The sequence below is a fragment of the Elephas maximus genome, chromosome 10, assembly GCF_024166365.1.
Source record: "Elephas maximus indicus isolate mEleMax1 chromosome 10, mEleMax1 primary haplotype, whole genome shotgun sequence".
NCBI classification, from domain to species: Eukaryota; Metazoa; Chordata; class Mammalia; order Proboscidea; family Elephantidae; genus Elephas; species Elephas maximus.
In genome coordinates, this window is record NC_064828.1 from 49,028,817 (window position 1) to 49,051,391 (window position 22,575).

The following is a 22,575-nucleotide window of genomic DNA, read 5'->3' on the forward strand; positions in this document are numbered from 1 at the left end:
CTGCTCCCAGCCGGGATCCGATCCTTGCTCTCACTCTCTAGCAGCCAGGCAGCTAGGAGCTTTGCCTCCTTGCACAAAAATGTGTTCTCTTTCATTTGCAGATTTAATAAACAAACTTAACCATATCACACGAGGCTCCGCGCCGTCCTTCTGAAAGCAATTCCGCTGTTGAAAACTGAAAAATGGGTGTAATTTGCGTTCAGAAAGTGATGTTAGGGTCACCGCAATTTCCCGGGCCGTTATTTATTTTTACTTTAAAGTCTTTAGGGAAGATTTGCTTATGTACTCGGAAACCTTCCAATGCGAGGGTACCAGCAATCCTGCTCGCCTTCAACGCGGGGGGGACGGGGGTGGAGAACAATTACTGAGTGACGCTAATACGGGGAAACTGAAAAGAAATGTCTATTGTTTTTATTGTAACAGAAGGAGTGAGCAAACAGAAAAACCAACCCGGGGTGATCGGAAACAGGCAGGCGGAGAATTAAAAGCGGGTTTCAGGCGGCAGCAGGCCCCTCCCCTGCCCTCGGAAGGAGAAAGCGGTCCAGGAGCGCTCGCAGCCCCTGGGCCGATCCCTCGGCCCGCGCGCTCGCGACTGGCGGCTGGCGGCTGCGGACCCGCAGCGCCAGGAGGAATTTCAGCGCTGGGGCCCGACCCTGCCAGCTGTTGCCCTCACTACCCGGCCCAGCTGGGGAAAATCTCTTGAACTGTGAGGCTCTGTAGGCGGGAAGCCTGAGAGGCTGGGAGGCCGTGGCGACCATTGGAGCATCTTCCGGCTACGATCGGCTGCTCTCGGGAGCCCCTGCGCTCTCTTTAGGCGGGTGTGTCTGGTCGCGTTCCCAGCTCCGCCAAGTCCAGGCCAGCAGGTCAGTATGTGGCGCTTCTCGCTCGCCTGGCTGGGGCTGAGGCTCCTCGCGCGCTGTCTCTTCCCCAGCCCCTTGCTACGCTGTTCCTTTGCCGCTGCCCCGCCCGCGGCTCCACGCGCCAGTCGCGCCGGGCGGCCGGCCGGTGGAGGATCCTCCCTGGCCTTGGGCGCGGGATGCGCTTCCGGCTGCCACGTGCGGCGGTAGTCGCTGGGAGACCGAGTGGGCGGAGGAGCGGCCGGTGGCCCTGCGAGGCCAGAGCCCGGCTGTGGGCCTCTGGGCTTGGAACCCGCGCCCTGGGCGTTGGCAGCGTGGTTTCCTGAGGTCTGGAGTAGCCAGGCCTTTTGCTGTCTACGACGCGCGCAAGCCCGCACTCACCCTCGAAGAGACTCCCCCACTCCCATGGGGGAACTGGCCCTGAGGTCTTGCCTGTACTGACTGCTTTTCCCCTCAGAGTGCATTTCGTTCTGCTCTGAAAACCCCTTGTCCTGGATCTCGGACTCTGGCTGCCTCCGGAGCCCAGAAACTCCTCAGGGTGGTCCAGAGGCTGACAGGTCACCTAGGGTGTTGTACCCAGCAGGTTGGAAGAATCGGATCAATACTATTCTCCTCTGCCAGCTCTGCTCGTCAGAACTGGTACTGAGAACAGCAGGACCCCCTCCCGCGCACACACACGCCTCCCTTCTGCCATACCCTCCCCATCCTTAGTGGTCGCAGACCTGCAGACCCCGCGAAGGGAACGCCGGGTGGAGCAGCCCAGCTGGGGATCCAGGTTGGAGAGCGAGCAGAGGGCGCCCCGCACAGCCTGCAGCACGGGGTCAGGTCACGCGCAGGAGGCCTCGGAAGGGGCTAGATTCTTATTCCTTCCCGGCATCTCCTCTCAGTCCGCGCTGGGGCCAGAAGGGGGACGCCGCAGGTGATTGCCCGAGGCACTGGGACCGCTGACAGATTTATGGAGACTTAACAGCATCTGGCCTGGGCAGGGCTCGAGTCCAGCGGAGGAAGCGCGCTGCGGACTGAAGCTCCCTCAGCCGCGCGCCCGGGCCGAGCTGCCCCTGGAGTCTGGGGCCCTGGCCCCGCGCGGGGGTGTAGAGGTCTATCCTGGCCAGCGCCGAGCGAGCGGGTTCCCCCACTCGGTGGAGCCCCCTCCTTCACACGCTCTGCCCGGCCAGCTTCCAGTCTCCCACTGAGTAAATATTTACCCAGAGAACGGTTCGCCCCTGGGAGGAGGCCTCGCCAGCGACAAGGGAAGGACGTTTGGCTTCTCCCGGTCTGAGTCAGCTGCAGGCCTTACTGATTGTGTTTTGGTTTTGTTCTTAAATTTCCCCTTTTAATTGAAATTCTTCCAACCCCTGAGTGTATGATCTCCTGGGTCCGGAGCGGGCAGTAACCACGGGGCGCTGACCCCAGCTGACCCTTGCTTTTTCAAAGACCTGCACCTTATTCGCCCACCGTCTGGCCTTGCTGGCCGTCAGCGTCCTCTCTGTCTCACCCACATCCCTCCAGTCAGTCAGCTGCTTGGGACAAGGCCATCTCTCGCTCGGGCTCAGCGGGCCGCGGGCTACCTCGCTCCAGCACTTGTGTGGCCCCCAGGAAGATTTAGAACCGGTCCCTTCCGTTAGGTCAAGCCACTTCCGCCTGATCTCTGCAGCTTTGGCCCATCCTCCTTCCAGAGTCCTGTCAAGGTGCCCCAAGACACCGATAATTCCGCGCACATTCTCGAGAATTGGCAGAGCAAGAGTGAGAGCACCCACGCGCCCGCATGAGGGGGCCTGCCGGAAGTTGCCCCGGGGCGCCTAGAGAGTTCGCGGCGGCTGAGGTCACACGCGGTCACAGGCAAGTCCAGCAGGTGGAAACCGGGAGATGGTAGCGGACCCGTGAGAGATGTGCAGCTGAAGGAGTAGGGGGCAAACGATAAGGAGTTGCGGGTTAGGTCACTTGGCCAGAGCTCTAAGTCTTACAAGTCTCAAGATCGCTGTGGGCTTGTGTTGTAGGACCGCTAAAGCCCTCAAAGAGCTTCCAGCCCCTCAGCAGTGCACAGAGGCTTGCCTTGCCAGCCTGAATGCAGACAGCTTTTTAGCGACATCGCAGCCCAGCAGAGTCCACAAAGCGCTCACTGGGCTGGGCGCACGGAACCTGCGCACAGAGTCCGTGCAGGAGTTGATGCAGCTTGTGTCCGTGCGGGGTGTGCGGGGAGTTTGGGGAGATTCTCGACCAGGAAGCCGAGAGAGTTCATTCCTTCCAGCAAGCCTAAAACAAAGTCGTAAACTGTCCTCAAATGTCGCGAAGCCTCAGCTAATTTGCGCTCCAGCCCCAAGAAAGAGCTGCTGCTTCTAAAATCTTGGGTTCCTGAACACCCTCGGTGTTGTAAAGGGCCAGGTGGTGCCACACAACAGGTATTGGGGGTTAGACCAGAACGAAATCACTATCAAGTCAAAATTCGAGAACAGTTTAAGCATTTAAAACCATGTTCAAGGACAAAAAGCCAAGTAATAGGACAAGTTCAAGTATTATTTCTAGATGTGGAACTTTCCACAAGATCCTGATAAGCATGAAGGGTGTTTTTTTCATCCACCTTTCTTTTATCTTTCAAAACCTTCATATCTCTAAACTTGAACTTAGAGTGCGCTCTCACCATCCAAACGTGGTGGATCACGGTTAGTTTCAAGAAGCACAGCCAGTCAGTATTTTTTCCTGGATGTCTGTCACTTACGGGTCCAGGATCTGGGCCCGGTCAATTTCCCTGTGTGTAAGACCCTAATCACACACCCCTCGGGATTGTGGGAGGGTCAGCTCCAATCCTTTGTGCACAAGGAGTTTCCTGACTGTCAAGTAGCAGTATCCTTCGCCTGAAGCAGTACAAACTCCCAAATTCATAAATAAAAGCTCCTCTTCATGTTTTTTTAAAATTTTGATTCATATTCTCCACAACCGATACTCAAGTTCTGAATAACTTTGAGATCCAAAAAGCGTACTGTACACTTTAGATTTAAAGCGAACGAAAGTGAAAATGCAGAACTGGGCAGAACCTCAGGGCGTCTAGTAGCAGAAAGGAAGATGCAAGAATTACATACATATGTGGGATCGGTGTTCACCTTCTTTGAACCAGGTCGTCGCTTTCATATTTAAACAAAACCCCTTATGTGGCTCACGTGGGGGTGGCAAACGCCCAGGCCAAGGACCAGAGAGGCCCTGCACTGTGATTGAGCGCGGTGGAGCACAGGCCTCAGTGGTGAACCCACCACTCATCCGCCATCAGTCGACGTTGGGCGGTGCGATCGCTTGTAGTTAAGTTCTCGGTACATTAGCCTGCTTGGCGAGGGTTCGCCCTGAGCTCCCGGATGAACTTAGTGGGGGGCCGCCGCGGGAAGCCGAGCGCAGGAGGGCCCCTGCCTCTGGTTCGGACTCCCCTTGACCTCCGCATCTCTCCAGTGGGCCTACCTGTTTACACCTGCGCTCTCACCACCTGGCGTGGACTGGCATGGGGTAGGATCGGCCGGTGATAGCGCTCCCCTCCTGACAGCCTCTTGGAAGCTCGTATGACAGGGTGTCCTAAGACCAGTATCTTAACCGGTTGGCGCCCACCTCCCACCTAGATTCTTAACTTCAATCCTGAGACGTCTGTCATCTCCGTAAAAGGGTCTCCTAGTCCCCTTCCCCTCTGGAGTCAGTCATATTCGGACCGAACGCTCTCATTTGCTTACTCAGCATTTTTACCAGTCTGATTTTGCAGTCTGTCTACGCTGCCCTTGGGAAGATGTCAAACACCCATTTTCATTGTATTTAGTCACCCAGGTGCAGAGCAAGTCTGAAAGAGACAACGGAAGGAGCTTCCCGGACAGCGCTGTCGCTCAACGACTCTCACCAATCGCAGCACAGAGTGCCCTCGGGCCCGCCTCTTTGGGGGCGTGTCCCTAGTGAGTGATAGACGGAGCCGCCCGGCCCCGCTCGACCCAGCCCACGTTGCTGCTTAGATTGAAATGCAGAACTCAAGCCTCTTTCATCCCGGCACAGACTTCCTTTTACTCCTTCCTTTTGCACTCTCGCCGCCTCCTCTCGGGGAGAAGCGGAGGCACCGGCGGCCCGGGGCAACCATAGGCCGGTCCACTGAGGCCGTGCGAAAAGTATCTTTCTGGGAGAACGGAACAGGGGCCCGGTTGGTGTACTGCTCGGAGCAATGGGTGAGTGGCGGCGAGGGACGCTGTCAGAGCCGGGGAGGAGGGAGGGAGGGAGGGAGCGAGCGAGCGAGCGAGCGAGCGGGCGGGCGGGCGGGCGCGGGAGGGAGGGAGGGCTCGGGCGCGAGGGCGCGCACCACTGAGCGCTCAAACTCTCCTTATTGACTTTGTTCGTGTTCCTACAAATAGTAGGAACGCTCTAAGGGTCAGCGGTGCACAGCAGTTCATTCTGATTGCTGGTTGCTGCGTTGTTGTTGATGCCGTTTTCTGATTTTAAGAGAAAGGAGCTGTGGTATCAGCGAGCCCCGCAACCCCAGTGGCAGACTAAGTTTTGTTTCACACACACGCAGACAAAACAGAAAAATCTCTAGCTTCTCCTAGACCTTGTCTGACTACGGGGTCCTCGGGTGGGGCGCCGGGATTGAGGAGAAGTAGCCCAAGGACTTTAGGTCCCAGCAGGCGAGAAGGAGGCGGTTGCAGGCGTCAAGACCAATTTCCCTGCCTGCTTCAGAGACTTTTGAACACTTGGAGCGTCCCTGCGTCTCACCCTTTTATTTGCCTATCACGGCCTCCGGCTCCCCTGGAATGACTAGGGGCGCGACCAGACCGCGCCGTCGCCTTTGGGCTGTTCAGCGAGGTTCGTGGTTCGTATGGTTTGGGGACAGCCCCTGTCCTTGATCCGGGGCGAGTGAGTTCGCCCTGCCCCCAGACGCGCGCGGAGGCCGAGTGGCAAGCGGCTGTCCCAAGCGGCGGGTGCGCGTCCCCGCGCGCCCTGTGTTCGTTTTGCAGAGCCAGCCTTCGGGGAGGTGAACCAGTTGGGAGGAGTGTTTGTGAACGGGAGGCCGCTGCCCAACGCCATCCGGCTTCGCATCGTGGAACTGGCCCAACTGGGCATCCGACCGTGTGACATCAGCCGTCAGCTGCGGGTCTCGCACGGCTGCGTCAGCAAGATCCTGGCGCGCTACAACGAGACAGGCTCGATCTTGCCAGGGGCCATTGGGGGCAGCAAGCCCCGGGTCACCACCCCCACCGTGGTGAAACACATCCGGACCTACAAGCAGAGGGACCCCGGCATCTTCGCCTGGGAGATTCGGGACCGCCTGCTGGCTGACGGCGTGTGTGACAAGTACAATGTGCCCTCGGTGAGCTCCATCAGCCGCATCCTGCGCAACAAGATCGGCAACCTGGCCCAGCAGGGCCACTACGACTCATACAAGCAGCAACAGCCGGCGCCGCAGCCCACGCTGCCCTACAACCACATCTATTCGTACCCTAGCCCCATCACGGCGGCGGCCGCCAAGGTACCCACGCCGCCCGGGGTGCCCGCCATCCCCGGCTCGGTGGCCATGCCGCGCACCTGGCCCTCCTCGCATTCGGTCACCGATATACTGGGCATCCGCTCCATCACCGACCAAGGTAAGGTCTCCAGGGCCGGGGGTGTGAGTGTGCAGCGCCTCCCCTTCGCTGAGGTTCCAGTATCTGAGGCCTCCAGGCCTGAGTATGTTCTAATCACCTGAGGCTTTTGCATTTGAAACTAAGGAGTCCTCCCGGAGAGGGGAGGGGGAAGGTGTCCTGCTCTCATTAACTTGAAATTCATGCCTCTCGTTTCCTTGCCACACACAGTCTCCTGCCTCATCTCAAACTACCAGACCCATAACATCCCCCCAGCCCCAACACATGGTTCACATTTTCCACCCTCCCCCGCCCCCTGCGCCGCGCCAGGCAGCTTCAGGCTGGCTGGCTGGCTTGGAGAGCGCGGCCCGGGCTGGACTTGGGACCCAGGCAGGGAGGCCGGAGCCGGCTTGGGGCCGCCGGCTGCAGACGCCGCTGCAGGCACCTCGCTCGTGGAGCAGATTCGGCCGCGAGGAGTCCGGCGCACGGGGGAAATTGCAGAGTTTTCCGTCTCGGGTTCTGGCAATCAGGCCAAATTTGCTCAGGCAGGAAGTTCAAATGTCACCTAATTGGTTTCATTCTTATGCTTCACTTCATTTTCCTCGGAAACGGAGGTCCAGAAGTTACTACTAGTAACTTGCATGTAGCTCATTCCGGGACTAATTTTCTGCTTTATTACTTCTCTCTCTCTTGATCTAGTCGTTCTCTATTTACCTTACCAGACGTCAATATCTATCTCAGGCAGTGGAACCGATCACTGTAGTGATGGAAAGAAAATGCCTGACGATTCCACGCCTTCCTTTCTTCCGTCTTTCCCCGTCTTCCCCTGCCCCTGCCGGTCCTCTGGAATGCGAGCGGACATTTCGTTGTCCCTGAACGTTTTCGGCGATGCCACCCCACTGTTCCTTTCCATTTTCACCTCTGACCTTGCCGGGTCGTCAGCGTCTTTGCTGCGTGGTCAGGATGACTCCTGGAACCCTTTTGCCTAGTCTGGCTTCCGTAGGAGACCTGTTTGTTTTCCTTTACTGCGTTGTTTAAAAAAAAAAAAAAAAAAGGCGTTAACTTCTTTCTTGATGGGGAGAAAAAGTCAAAAGGCCTTGAACGCAGAATTCAAGTAATGCAGATAGAGAGCCTACCTCCCTAACTTCTCGGTCCAAAGATTTAAAAAGCCAGAGGAAAAATTAAATAGGAAAGGGAGAAAATAGCTTCTTTAATTATTTCTTGCCTTTTTTGGTTTGCCACCACATTGGCACAATTATCTCTTTAAGTAATTGAAGTAGGTAGGCCCTTGATTTCTCATCTTGTTTTCTATGAATTTACAAGATCCTTCTAACAGCCCAGTTTTGTCTTATTTGGAGCTGGTTGGAGCTTTAGTTGGAGAGAATTTGCCCTTGATTTATAGGATAAACTGACCTCACTGACATTTAAAGGAAGCTCCTGTTCATGGGAAAGTGTGAGATCAGCAGAAATGGGGGCTCACAGGGGGATCTCAATTTCTTAAGATAACTTCAGGCTTGTGCCCACCAACTGCCTTTTGTCTGGGAAGGTAAAGAGATAGGCAGTTCTGGGACAAAACATGGTTTCCTGGTGCAAATAGGAACACAATCTAATGGGTGGGGGCGGTCATAGTGGAAAAAAGTCTGACAGAGTTGAAAAGAAAACTTTTTTTCCCCCAGGGACTCCTACAATCAGAGTAAATGTCAGTTGAGACAGTATCGGATTATGGTGAGGAGCAACTCAATTCCAGATATTGTTGTTAATTCTGAGTGCCAGCTTTAAACAACCTGGTTTTTGACAAATTTGTGAATATAGCACTTTGTATAAAATGATCATCCTGTTGAAGCACCGTGTCAGATGGAAGTATTTAAAATCAAGTTCCAGTGGCTTTGTCAAACTTCGCTCCTTTACCCACAGGTACCAGGCACAAAAATACATTCCTTGTAATCTTCAAATACCTTCTTTGAAATTACACTTGGTCACAAAAAAGATGCCAATGATTCAAAACTTCGCTCCTTTACCCACAGGTACCAGGCACAAAAATACATTCCTTGTAGTCTTCAAATACCTTCTTTAAAATTACACTTGGTCACAAAAAAGATGCCAATGATTCAATATCCACAACCCTCAGTATTGTAATAATCAGTTTACACCATATAATTTTCTTTGCATCTCCATTAAGAACAGAAAGGATAACTGATGGCTTGACTCCTTTTTTAAACACTTAATAGTATTTTCTGTTTCTTAACCTTTTATTTCTTGTATTAAAAAAAAAAAAAAACCTCTGTATCCCTGCCACTGCCATTTGTGGGGTTTAGAGTGGTAATTGTAAAATTTATTTTCTGAGTTATATGCATGTAACCTCACATATTTAACGTGTCCTTTGCAAACACTATGGGAGGGTTGTACTCTGCCCTATAGGGTCGCCATGAGTTGTGTCAGAATCTACTCCACCGCAATGGGTTTATGCATACTCTAGGCAGAAACCTATGCACGTGTACTTGGCATGTGTATTGTAGGCAACGTTTAGTTATTTGTTTGCAAATGATCTGTGGGTCTTTTATTCTATCTGTTGACACAATACTAGCACTGTGAGCACTTTTCTGGATATCTCCGTATGCCAGCGCAGGCACCCTTAGCCCAGGACACTCCTCTCTCCCTTTCCAGCCGGCGCCAGTCCTAGATCTTTGTCAGTCCCCACTCGGCCCTGGGTTAGTATTGAGGAGGAGGAGGAAGAATATGGTGCATCCAGCCTCAAGGGTTCTTTCCCTGATTTGGGAGAATATTGAGAAAATTTGGGAAATCTCCCAGGTTTCTTCCACTCGTTTTCCCGGGGGAGCGAGGACAGAAGGAGGAGGAGGAAAAAATCAAAGGCCGGTAGAAAAAAAAAAAAAATCTCCCCACAGGCGTGGGGGAAAAAGCTTGGCAGGGCCTACTCTGAGGCGTGTAAAAATCCACCCAGGCCCTGGACTGGAAGCGGAGGAGGCCGCGGTTGGGCCCAGAGCCCCTGGGAGGCCGAGGGCAGGGGGCCGACCCGAGGTCGGAGTCCTCGTGCCCTCTGGTCTTGGGTTCGGGTCCAGTCTCTGGAGGGAGGTTGGGGCTCCGGTCTGATGCCTTCTCCTCCTCCCTAGGAGTGAGCGACAGCTCCCCCTACCACAGCCCCAAGGTGGAGGAGTGGAGCAGCCTAGGCCGCAGCAACTTCCCTGCCGCCGCGCCGCACGCGGTGAACGGGCTGGAGAAGGGAGCCTTGGAGCAGGAAGCCAAGTACGGTCAGGTGAGGAGGCGAGGGTCGGGCCGCGTGGGGCCGCGGCAGCGAGTGGGGGCGACTGGCTTAGGGCGAGGGAGGACCCAGGTCCTTTCTGAGCCTCGACCGAGGGGAAGCCCAGGCCGACCTCCCGGGACTGCCTCGAGCCTTATCCGGGCAGATTGGGGCGTGACCAAAGCCCGACCTTCGAGGCGGAGCCGAGGCCTCGGCCCTCGCCCCCGGGAGCTCAGAGCCCTGGTCGGGACGTAAGGGGGCTTCGGGCCGCGGCTCCCCGAGGCAGGCGCGGCCCGGGAAGCGCTTCCAGGCCTGCTTGGCCTCTGGAGGAGCGGGGAGGCCGCGTGTCAAGGCCTTTCTGCTGCTGGTACAAGGGCTGGAGTTATGGAGATGCGAAAGGCACGGCCAGGCGGCCTGGGGCCCCCAGAGCAACGCGGGTGGGAGCGCCTCGGACGCCCGCGACACGCGCGCCCTGAAGTCGGGGCCCTGCGGGGACTGCGGGCTGCCGGGGCCTCGCGCTTGGACGTTTCGGTGACTCTCAGAAAACGAACAACCGTGGCGTGTCCTAACATGAAGGGAAGAGGGGCAACCAGACAAACTTAATAAAGTTACCATTTCCCCACTAAAGGTCACATCGTAATCTCCCAAGGGATGTTAGTGAGAAAACCTCAAATTAGACCGACTGGCTGTGGACCGTTTAATTTTTCCTTCCCTCTGTCCCTTCCCTCCACTCTCCAAGAGAAAAAAACACCCACTTTCCCCCCCTGAGAAAAGCTACGCTACCACCACCACAAAAGCCCAAGAATTTTGGGTCTAAATTCATCATCACCCCGGAGTCAGGAGTTCCAAACTTAAACAAAAACAAACAAACAAACGAAAGGATGTTAAGCCTCCTAAGGTTTCCTTTGGCAGAACTGGGTAGATTTGCAAGGTTCTTAATCCTAAACCCCAATGCCAAAGTCTGAAAATACTCAGCTTTTATTTTATTACTTTGAAGCCTTAAAACTTTTAGTGCTTTCTTATCTGTCAAAAACCAGCTTTTTAAATTAAATGAAATTTGCTACTTCTATTCACTTGTAAAAAAAAAAAAATCAAGGGTGATTTTTCTCTAACAAAGGCTATTTCCACTCCGTCTTCTCTCCCTCATTTTATTAAAACAGAATCACAATACATTTTAGTAGCCCTTCCATGGCAAATTTGCCATCACAGAAACCTAACATCAAGCAAAGAGTCCCTTTCCTGAGTCTTTTTCTAGTGAAAAGAATGCCATTGAGAAATTATAATAATGTATATCATTTTCTTTAACAAAAGGGTTGGCAATTCTCAGGGAAGTAGCCGTACCATGGTTATGAGCTCTGATCACCTGGCACCATAGGCTTTTTAAGCAAGTTATTTAACCTTTTAAAGCCTCAATTTCTTCATCTATAAAAAAGGGAAATAAGAGTTTCATCCTCAAGAGATGTCATGAGGATTCAATGAGATAGTGCAACCATATGGAGCCCTTGTGGCATAGTGGTTAAGAACTCGGTTGTTAACCAAAAGGTCAGCAGTTCAAATCCACCAGCTGCACCCTGGAAACCCTCTGGGGCAGTTCTACTCAGTCCTATAGGGTGGTTATGAGGCACCTAACAATACAACAACATGGCACACAGTAAGCATTCATTAAATATTACCTGTGTTTATAAAGGGCAGTTAGAGCTAACTTCTAATAACAAGCAATTTTTATCCGAGTATTCTTTGCCCAGAGAGCTTATAGTCAACAAGTGTCAAGGCATTTTGTTCCAAACAATAGAGTCTATCTAAAGCATTTAGCAAAGCAGCAAGCGTTTAATAGGTGTGCAGTAATTTTTATTAGGTCATCATTTCTTAGAATAACATTGTGAAGTACAGAGTTGAAAAAGAGTCTGAATTCCCACATGGAGATGATGAATCCAGCCTGTAACAGCTGTCTCACTGGCCCAAAATGTTTTTACACTTATTTTCATTTTAACTGCTTTGAATTATTGACCTAGATTTTAAACTTGTTCAGAAATGGTTATGCATTCACTTCAAACCTAAATTGATGAAATATTTAAAATTCAAAACATTATTAAAAACAATTTACCCTGTGTGTTTTGAACAATAAAAATTGATTATATACTGAATATTAAATCACTAAATTCTTGGATTTATATAAGTAAGTCAGAAATAAGTGCTCGAATAAGTATTGTTCTAAATGCTTAAGAGAATAAGTTAAATTTTTTCCCAGAAGAAAAAGATGGTTTATATTAAACTTCCCTTTGGAAAATTCTTACATGTAATATGCAAATTTCCAAAACCCGGAAAAGTTTCTAAGCACAGTGCAGATCAGTGGATACTCTATTATAATGATTAAAATAGTGCTTGGTGCTGAAGATGTGCTAAGTAGCCACATAGACTATGTAATTTTTGTGAACAATTTTGGAATTTCCTTGAGGGTAAAATTATACATTAGTAGCTCTTCATAGACAAATATGCAAAGGTTAGATGTGTTATATTGTGTTTACATTGCTCTTACCAGTATTTAAAGGGCAGCTTTATTTTAAAAGTTATTTTTCAAAACGTTATCAGTATATTTCAACCAAAATGTAAACTCAAGTAACAGTTTTTTTTCTCCATTTATATTATGAACAAACTTTGAGGGTCTTTGGTTAAAGATAAAAATCTTGCAATTTTGGCACACGATATTTTCAGGGCATTTACAGTTATTAAAGAGTGCGGTATTATCTAATGCCAGGTTCATTTTAGTGTACAAAGGTAGAAATTAAGAATTCTACCTTTGAACATGTTTTCTTGGAAGACATCGGTAAAATTACTAAAGGGGGTGAATTGACAACTGAGTACAGGTACAATTAATGACAGTAATCGAGAGTTTGTATTCTAGCTTAAACTGCAGATAAAGATGCCTAATTCCTGGTAATTATAACATTTCAGCCATACACATTTTTATCTTTGGTTTGTGAAACATTAGTTCAGAATATTCAAACTTGTCTTAAACGTTAATATTACAGAGTAACTGATATTTTATAGTGCCATTCAGAAATCCATATTGTCTACTTCTGAGGATAAAAAGAGGATAGAGGAAAGATAATATTTATTTTGACTTTTTCTCCTCTCACATTTAATTTTGGGCTAGAAATCTTTCATCTCAGCTAATTCTGAATGACAACAATGTTCTCTGGCTCTTAGTGGCTGGTTCCCTTCTGTCGAAAGCCTAAAACCCCTATGAACACAATTGCACAGCAAAAGAACATTGTACAGAGAAATCGAGGGGTTGGAATATATCTGCCCTTTAAAATGCCTCCTTTTAAAAAACAGTATAAATAGCTGTGTATAGTTCTTGAATGGTTTTTTACAATTGGGCATACTTTTTCAGAAAAAATATATTGCATATATGGTACTTGAAGCAAAAGTAATCTAAATGTTAGATTTATAAGCTTTGAGTATCTTCATTTTTGGATAGCATATGTTAACTCAAACAGCAAGTTTAATATAGCATTTAGCTCCAAACTGGTATGTCAGAAATGGAGACTAGTCTGTAAATACTTGAACTTAAGAAAAAGTTAAGTATTGAGTTAAACAAATTGTGAAAATGGTTGAATTTGGAGACAAAAATTAATCTGAAACCCTTATGGTGCATTGTGTTTGAAATGACGATAGTATTTCACAATCATGAATGTAATTTTCTAGTGCACTATTTTAAAAACTGGCTGTCCATATAGACACATTGGTCTCATGAAAATATAAGTGAAGTTGCACTGAATTTTTCTTTATATAAAATAAAGTTAATAATTTTATGGTAAGCAATTTATAATTTTATAGAGAAGAAAATCTTAAGCAAACACTAATAGAGAGCCTTTAAAAATCATAATGTTATCCATTCTGCAAAACACCCTTTGACCTGGTTAACTTTTAACCAGTAGTGTGTTAAGGCAAAATTAATGATTATGTATCAGTAAAATGTGTGAGTAGATATACCAGTAAAAAGGCAATTAAAAAATTTCAGGGTCACATCAATTTTAATAAAAAGCTGGAAACATAAAATTTAGAAATAAAATTTAAATAGCAGCTTTCCATTCCCTTGGGACATTGAGATCTGCAGTGTAATAACTAAACATAATTAAGATCCTTTTGGATGAATGTTGAAACCATATTTACAACCATCATTTTATTCTATCAGATTTGTTTTACCAGGTCATTGAATAATAAATTAAGAAAGGAAGAATGACAGGCAGAAAAACAATTTCACAAAAGAAGAGAGAAATCTTGTTTATTTTCAGACCCGAACATTTTTCTTGCTCATGATGTCCAGGTTGAAATTTCAGGTGAAGCACATCTCTATTTATGGCTAAATCTACTTTATTATAAAGTCAAGGTAAACTCATTTTATCATAAGGAGAGGGCCACGTAGGACCGATGAGTGGATGGAAGATTGTAGATAGAGGACCAGACACTGTTATTTGCTTTTTCTTCAAGAAAGAAAATGTTGAGTAGCCTATTCCTAGAATTTGAAGGACAGCCTATAACCTCTAGTTGCCAGACAGTTGCCATTCCAGTTTCTTTTCGTGGTCACAAGTGTTTGGATACTAACGCATTTCCATTTTCTCTAGGGGGAATAAATGGAACAACCATAAATCAAATAATGAAATGCCTAGGTTAGAACTTTTATTTACTTTTTTCAACAGCTTTCTTAATTTTGCTTCCTTAAAGTGTAATGCTTCCTCTGCGATAAAGAGTGCCTAGTTTCGTTTTGTTTTTTTAAAGCAAGAGTATCACATCTTTTTCTTTTACAAACCTGTACTAACTTAAGTTTACAAATGTTTATGAAACACCTGTGATGTGTCCTGTCTTGTGGGGATGTTGTTGTTGTATGCCATTGAGTCGATTATGAGATGATTAAGGCAAGCCTCTGTCCTCACACAGTTTACAATCTAGCACTCTGCCAAAACAGCTTCTCCACGTATCCATTCATATTGTTTTCTAAAAACTGGCAAATCTACATTTCTAACATTTTAGAGCAAGTCAAATGAAATCTCCTACTCTCGTTCATTCTTGTGATAACCTTACCTAGAAAATATATCCCACTTTATGTATTTTCCCAAATGTCCTTTAATGTCAGTGGGATGAAATCTATCTTTTTCTAAAAATGATTCAACAATGCAAGTACCTTACTTATACCAGGGTATGCAATCTGACCTATTTTACTTTGTATTAGTAAATCTCATTCGCAAAATTAGGTAGAAGAGAGTTTGCTTCAGGGAGGACCCTTGCACAGTTCTTTAGAGGAAAGAAATCCCATAGGCTCTAATGGAAGATCCCCATGAAAAAGGGGTTGATGGGCTGAACCCTTATTTATGGAATCTTTAGGTAAAGTAATTTTCAAAAATGAGATTTCCATTACATGCCCATTGCTGGGGTTTCATTTGGAAAATTTGTTTAGTCTTCCCTGGGGATTCCATATGTTGGTTGATTTATAAATCATATTTACAATCCAATTAAATAGAGTAATTTAGCATGTTTGCCCCCACTATATTTATGGTGTACATTTGGTAGTCTCTATTCAGCCTAACTAGCTTTTCAGATTAATTACATGCCCTTCACTGAAAACATTAAACAGATTTGGGAAGTTTAAGTCATGTCCTTTTTTACTGGAAAAGGATAAACAAATCAATGCTACCTGTAGTTGTTTTCCTTTGCGGTGGAAAATTTTACCCTTTCAGTGATTGCTTCATAAATAACAATTACTTTACCCAGTAGAGATTTATATCGTTCAGTAATGCCATGTTTCAAAATTAATAGTGAGAAGTGGACGTGTTTATTGAGTTCTCAGAATGAATGGACAGGGAAGGTGGCAGGAGGCAGGTACGTTTTAAAGCACGTTTGTTCTCTCATCTTGCTTATGCCATTTTTCCAAATTTCTATATCTGAACTTTAAAAGCAAAAAACTAAAATTAAGACAGCCCCCCCCCAATATCCAGGTTATAATTTAACCTGAAGAAAAGTCAAGAGTTGTTTATATATTGTTTAAGGTTAAAGATTTCTATCCATTTTTTTTTTTTAAAGCAAATAGTTTAGCCTCCCTTTGCCTTTTTCTACAAGATGAGGAGGTCAAACCTCTCCGAATTTCCCTTCCTACCCTTCCTTTCTGCAATATAGAGGGGATTGCATCACTGAAATGCCCCTAAATACTTTGTGGATTTTGAAGAACATTGAAATATTGAATACTAATAAGAACTGTAACATAAAAGCAAGTTTGGAGCATTAAGCATAAGAAAGTGGGCAAATAGGGAAAAATTAGTAGTATTTTTTACAGTTGACAACTGAATATAGTCGTGAAATAAGTAAGACACCTGAAGCTAACACAGGCCTAAAACCAATATTCTGCTGCCCCTAAATCCTAGGACCTTTGTCCAAGATGAAAGTCCAATTCAGTCTGGTTTCTTGGAAAACCATATTCCAGGGGGAACATCTCTGGGCAAAAGAAGTGGGTCCATGTGAGAGGATTGTAGACATTGCAGCAGAATAGCTGAAGAGCCCCAAATACAGGGTGCACATCAAAGAAGAGTAGAGAGGTTCCATAGGCAAGGGTGGAAGAGGAAGATAGTAAAGCAAGTATTTCAGAGAGACCTGTAATTTTGCATAATAGAAAAACAATACAAAGAAAAAAAGAATGGATAGGAAAAATTAAATTGTGATGAAAAATAGAACTTGCCAACAGATTTTCTCCTCTAACTAGAACATGGCTTCTGTCATGTATAATGGTGAATCTTTTAACCTTATGTACTTGTAAATCGCTGAGCAAACCTTTTCATTATTTTTAAAGTAATTTTCACCTCCTCATTTTCTCATTATCCTTATTTTATTATTCTTGGTGTGCACTGGTGTCAATAGTATAAAATATTGATTAATGCTAGAACAGAAGAAGCCAAATACAGATGCGGACACCTTTTCATTACCAAATTGGGATGATTCCGTTCCAAACTGGTTTCTCATGGATTATTGGGAAAATCCTAAATAAAGATGATCGGAGCTATGATCTCTATGTAATGCCAGATTTCTTCTGCAATTCAATAGCTCTCCATCTTGATACTCTCTTCCCGAGATCCTTAAAGTGTTTCTCTTTTGAAAAGGAATGAGTCATTCTCAAAAAAAAAAACAAAAAAACAAAACAAAACAAAAAAAAACTTTTTTTTTTTTTTTAAAGAGGTTAAGAAACAGAGTGAGGATCGAGAATCAAGTTCTAGAAGAGGAAGGAATCTTTTATCAGGTGTTATCTCAAAAGATGTTCTGGTCAAATTATATTTATCTTTTAATTAAATTGTATCTATCTTTTAATTGTCCAAAAAGAAGAGCACAATATGCTACATAGGACCCTGAATCAGACAGGGAGATAAATTCTTTTAATCCATGGTCACTGACTTGCTAATTGGCATTGGGTAAATGGCTAATTCCCTTTGTCTATATTCTTGTGTATAAAAAGAGGGTAAGATTTCATTTGTATTCAACAGTGATATGCAATGGTTAAAAAATACAGCGTAATCCTTTGGGACCCTTGAAATACATTTTAATTTCAATTGAATGTTATGCAGAGCCCCAGCGGTGCAGTGGCTAAGAGCTTGGCTGCTAACCAAACGGTCAGCAGTTTGAATCCACCAGCTGCTCCTCGGAAACCCTATGGGGCAGTTCTACTCTGTTTTATGGGGTCGCTATGAGTCCAAATGGACCTGACTGGAATGGTTACTCATTATACTTTATTTTATAATTATTATAAACCCAATAGTTTATAGTGAGCTATAATCCATTAATCCTCATTATTTGGTAAAATATGTTGGATATTTCTTGGTGCCCTGGTGGTGCAGTGAGTGGTTAAGAATTTTGCTGCTAACCAAGAGGTTGGCAGTTCAAATTCACCAGCCGCTCCTTGGAAACCCTATGGGGCAATTCTACTCTGTTCTACAGGGTTGCTTTGAGTCGGAATTGACTCAAAGGCAACAGCGCTTGGTTTGTTTTGGGACATACGGCATACTCAAGAAACCTTTGTTTCCTTCTCCCTTCCCCATTCTTCAAAGCATAAGCACTTTGACAAACAGAAAATCATGAGGTGTGCATTCTTGCAGGCTAAGGACACAAGGCTAGCCTCTCTACTCTTATTCTTATTTTGACAGAAATCCATAAGTACTATTAAATCACACCCATGTACTTACTCTGTAACCTATTTATCTACTCTAAATTGAGAAAATAGTTTTTAAGACTCCACTATTGCATTCTCATAGATGTGGGGGTGAAAATTGAGCAAACAATTTGTATGTTGCAATTGAATTAGAAAACAAGTATCTAATTAACATGTCTGATTTACTTAACTCTAAGGATTAAATTGCTTTTCATAGTACTAATTCTGTTACTTAGGTTCACAAGGAAGTACAATGATATGTTAGTTCATTCATGTTAACAGGAAACAGGACTTAGTCTTTATTCCTGAAAAATGTTGAAACTGAGGGGAAAAATTAAGTTACCTGAAGAAGGATGCATAGTGTTCTTCCCAGAACCAGGATTAGAAATCAGGGTTTTTGGTGTTGTTAATAGTAGCGATACTAACAATAATTTATCGAATGCCAAGAGAGCGCTGGTTTCTAATGGAGCTTGTCTGATAGAGCTGCATTTTGTCTGCAAACTAAGATTTTACATTCAAATTTGCTTTAAGAGATTTATTTGTGTGGCTTTTCAAAATCCCCACCACAGGGCCCAAAAACATTGCAAGCAAATTTTCCAATTTAAAAACCATGCATATACAGTTCTTTTGTATTTGGATAGACAGTTTCCTTTCTGATAAAATAGCTCTGGAAGAAATATACCCAATCTTCATCAGAAGCTCTTACGAGACAAACTACCTGGTTTTGCATGTCCTTTGTTCAACAGGCATTTTCAACATGACATTTTAAAACACTGCCCATGTTTTATTTAACCAAGGTCGTGCTCATTTTGAGTTTCTACTCTGACAGCCCACACTCCGTGCCCTTCTTTACTGGAAATGAAAGCTACACCAGGCTCTTCAGAAATGCCTCAACAAAAGAGTCAAACAAAACTGAAGGATGGGGAAGTTGACAAAGGCAATACGGATAGCTAGACAGACTCTAAGAGTATTTAATCATCATTAAATCTTTTCTCACCCTCCATCTCCTTCCTAGAGTTCCAAATAGCGAAAGCAAATACTGTGAATATTCCGGTGGCAACCTCCTCGAAGCCTTTATGGAAAGAATAATATCTTGCCTTTTGACATGTTTGTTTAGGTAGCAAGATCACGAATGTCTTTAGAATTGTATAATTAAGGGCAAACCTAAAAAATCAGTGTACAGTCAGAATATGGCAGGTTTAGTCAGAACTCACATTCTGCTTCTTTCTACAAACCTGAGAAATGTCAACTAGTGTAATGTGATTGTTTTTTTACCTCTTCTCTTTCCCTACTCCTCTCAGGCACCAAATGGCCTCCCAGCTGTGAGCAGTTTTGTGTCAGCATCCACCATGGCTCCTTACCCTACCCCGGCCCAAGTGTCGCCTTATATGACCTACAGCGCTGCTCCTTCCGGTTATGTTGCTGGACATGGGTGGCAACATGCCAGTGGCACCCCGCTCTCCCCCCACAACTGTGACATTCCGGTATCACTGGCGTTCAAGGGAATGCAGGCAGCCAGAGAAGGTAGTCATTCTGTCGCGGCCTCTGCGCTCTGATGGGAGATTCTGTCTCCAGCAGCTTTACCCAGGTCTCCCCCTCTCAGCTCATCCTCTTCCTCTTCCCAGGTCTCAGACCCCACCCCTCCTGCCCCTCAACCCTCCTGCCTCCGAGAGCTGGCTTTATGGACTCACATCCTTTGTGGTGACAACACTTAAATATTTCTTGCCACAACTTCTCTCTCACAGAAAACCGGACCTGACTTCAGGATTAAAAACCAAATGCAACGTTAAGGATTGAATGAGACATTTGGGTTGCCCACACACTGTTTTAAGTAGTGAAGAAACCTGCACCCCTCAAAGGGCTTAAAGAACTTTTTAAAACTAGTCTTTGGTAAAACCACACATGTGTATTTATTCTAAATCAACCTGAACTTTTGAAACGTGCAATTGTTGAGATTTTGCAAAATCAATAAAGGAAAATACATATAGAAAAAGAAGTTATGCCACACCCTCTAATCAAATAACGTAACCAAGAAAGCCTTAATTCATCATTAGGAAACCAATCAATAATTGACTTGTTTGAGTGATCCTTTGTTTATTTTTAAGAAATGACCTATTTTGTTGAAAAACATGCATAGAACCTGAACAATGTCTGAATTTAGCACCTCCTGGCATTTTGACTTGGTTCCAAATATAATGATGTTTATGTTTTCTATTAATTTGTAAATATGGACTCTGAATGGCATTTGTGTTTTCATTCCATGGGACAGCCCCCTCCTCCACCCTAGATATAAATATATATATATATTTTTCTTTCTTTTCGAAAAGGTGACTTTTTGGCAACATCTTTGTCTCTGTTTGGTGGTGGGCTGCTCGGGCTCCCGGACCTGGCCTTGCCCCCAAATTTTGCGTGTGCAGTGAAGGTTTCAACATCTCATGAAGGACGTTTTTCCCCCCTACAGCAGAGGACTCAAAAAAAGCAGATAAAACAAGCCAGTTTCCCATTTTGTATCCTAATTAAACAACACACATGCCAAGCATATAAAGACCAGAGGGTGGAAAATATCTGAACAACAAGGCTCTAAAGGAAGTCACTTAGAAACTTAAGTTTAATGTGAAATGCTTTGAAAGACACTTAAAATGAACTTTGTCGCGAAAACCACTGTGAAACAAAATTGTACTGTTATTGTTGGCTTACCTGTGTGTTCAGCTATCTCAGACCAAAATTATGTTGTAATTTAAGGAAAATGTAAAAGTCTGCTCTAATGAATGTAAAAATGGCTTGCTGTGAAGTTTACATTGTTGTACAGAAGCATGTTTCATGTATAGGCAATGGTGGTGGTATTAGAAATACAAATGCTATTTAATTTTAACAAACTCCCCTTATTCATTTTTGGAGTTACAGGACACAGTTTAACTGATAAATCTTTCTAGATCAATTAATTTTTTTCCTTTAATGTTAATAATAGAGCTGTGAGATGTGTGTGTGTGTGTTGTGTGTGTGTCTGTGCATGCATGCATGAGTGTGTGATTCTGTATTGTATTTTAAAAATAACTGATTTTCTTGGGCGTAATGCTACAGCTTTTTTTTTTTTTTTTTTTAAATCCCTTCTGTTTAGAAAGTTCTTCCTTGCTTGGCAACACAGGTTTGAAAATATCTTTTTAAATAACTGGTACCATTCATCCATTGGAATTGTTAATATATTGGGGTTTTTTTTTTTTTTTTTGGTGTGAATTCTGTGCAATAGCTAAAAGGGCACATCACTAGGTATGGATGTTGCAGATGCATTCCTGAGGTGATTTTGATTTCTTCCTATTTGTGCTGTGCACAGCCTACATGGCAATCCAGTTCCGCCACATTGGTTTCATGGCTTTACTTCAAACTCAGATGGCTAGATTAGCTAGGTTTTTCAAATCACTAGGATATAAACAGTAAGCAGATTTCTGACACACAAGTTATGTTCAAGGAAATGATTTTACCAACCAGCAGATATCTTATAGAGAGCTTTGAACTGCATTTATTTCTAAAGCACCCAAAATTCAGTGCTACAAACAGAGGATTATAACTTCAGGAGAAGAATAAGCAGAAGGAGCAGATGAACTCTCAGGGCCATAGTCTTCCTTTGATCTTGTAAAACTCCCATTGACATCTGGAGTTCCCAGTCTGGTGAGAAAATAGACTATAAACCAAATGGAACAAAAGTACCAGTCTGATATTTTGGTGGGAACTTTAAAACCACACCGAACAAGGACTCTCCTACTGTCCAGAAAAACTGACATAAGGTACAAAATTATTCTTTGTCCAGTGTTTTTAGGTGGCCATAGGAGTCTTTAAAAAAACCCCAATTGTTTGTATAGAAACACAACTAAGTGTTATTTTCTTTAAGTTAAGAAATCTCTTGTTATTATGCTATTTATGATATTTTTCCTGGTTCTTGTATTTTAAAAAATCTAATATCGATGGTACCAAGGTTTTCTTTTTTCTTTTTCCCCCAGGTCTTACCCACAATGAGTTCACATGGAATAAGTTTAAAAAGGCAACAGAAAGCCCCAATACAATTTGCTATTCAAAGCAAATTCTTATTTAAAGCCACTTTAAAAAACAGGAGATGGAAAATGGGATGGGATATGGGCTTGGAATTGTTTAATTAAAAAAAGTTGGTATTGTTGGTTAATGTTGACATATCTCCTCTGTTTCTCAGAGCGTAACAGTGTTGTTTTTAAACTGGCAAATGCACTCTTCAGAGAGCCTGTTCTATCCCATCCACATGGAGAGGTTCAAGGTTCAATTTCATGGCCTTATGCGGCCAGCATGCTTCCTCACAGGATGTGGGAGTACAGTTGTTACCTGCAAGGATAGAATGCACTTGTGCAACAGATATACGTTCTTTTTCTTAGCTTTTCTGCTTTTAATGACCCTCTTATTGGATATTGGGCTGAAATATAAATTAAAAAAACACGTTGGAAAGGATGTACAACAGAAGGCTGTATATGTATATACAGTATGTCAAAAAGCCTTTTATTTTTATACTTTGCTCTAAATTAATAAAAGTAATAATTATGATGTTATCTTTTACTTTTCATTTTCAAAATACTTTAATGGAATATCTACATAGTTGAAATATTCCGTAGTGGTAGTTAAGAACAGGCGCCATCTGGAACATGCAGCCATTTTAGCTACTCAAGTAGCGTCATTTCAGGGTAC

General features: G+C 44.8%; 1 protein-coding gene across 2 annotated transcripts; it reads left to right on the forward strand.

Annotated features, from left to right (window-relative positions):
• Window positions 1-452: 452 nt before the first annotated feature.
• Window positions 453-22,441, forward strand: PAX9 (paired box 9). Of its 2 annotated transcripts, XM_049898438.1 has the most exons (6): window positions 453-863; window positions 4,648-5,041; window positions 5,825-6,451; window positions 9,556-9,698; window positions 19,173-19,395; window positions 19,617-22,441. In XM_049898438.1, the coding sequence occupies exons 2-6, from the start codon at window positions 5,038-5,040 to the stop codon at window positions 19,628-19,630; spliced, it is 1,011 nt and encodes a 336-aa protein (XP_049754395.1). In that variant the 5' UTR covers window positions 453-863; window positions 4,648-5,037; the 3' UTR covers window positions 19,631-22,441. The 2 variants fall into 2 exon arrangements, with proteins under 2 accessions (XP_049754395.1, XP_049754394.1); XM_049898437.1 differs by having other exon boundaries at window positions 19,173-22,441.
• Window positions 22,442-22,575: the final 134 nt, after the last annotated feature.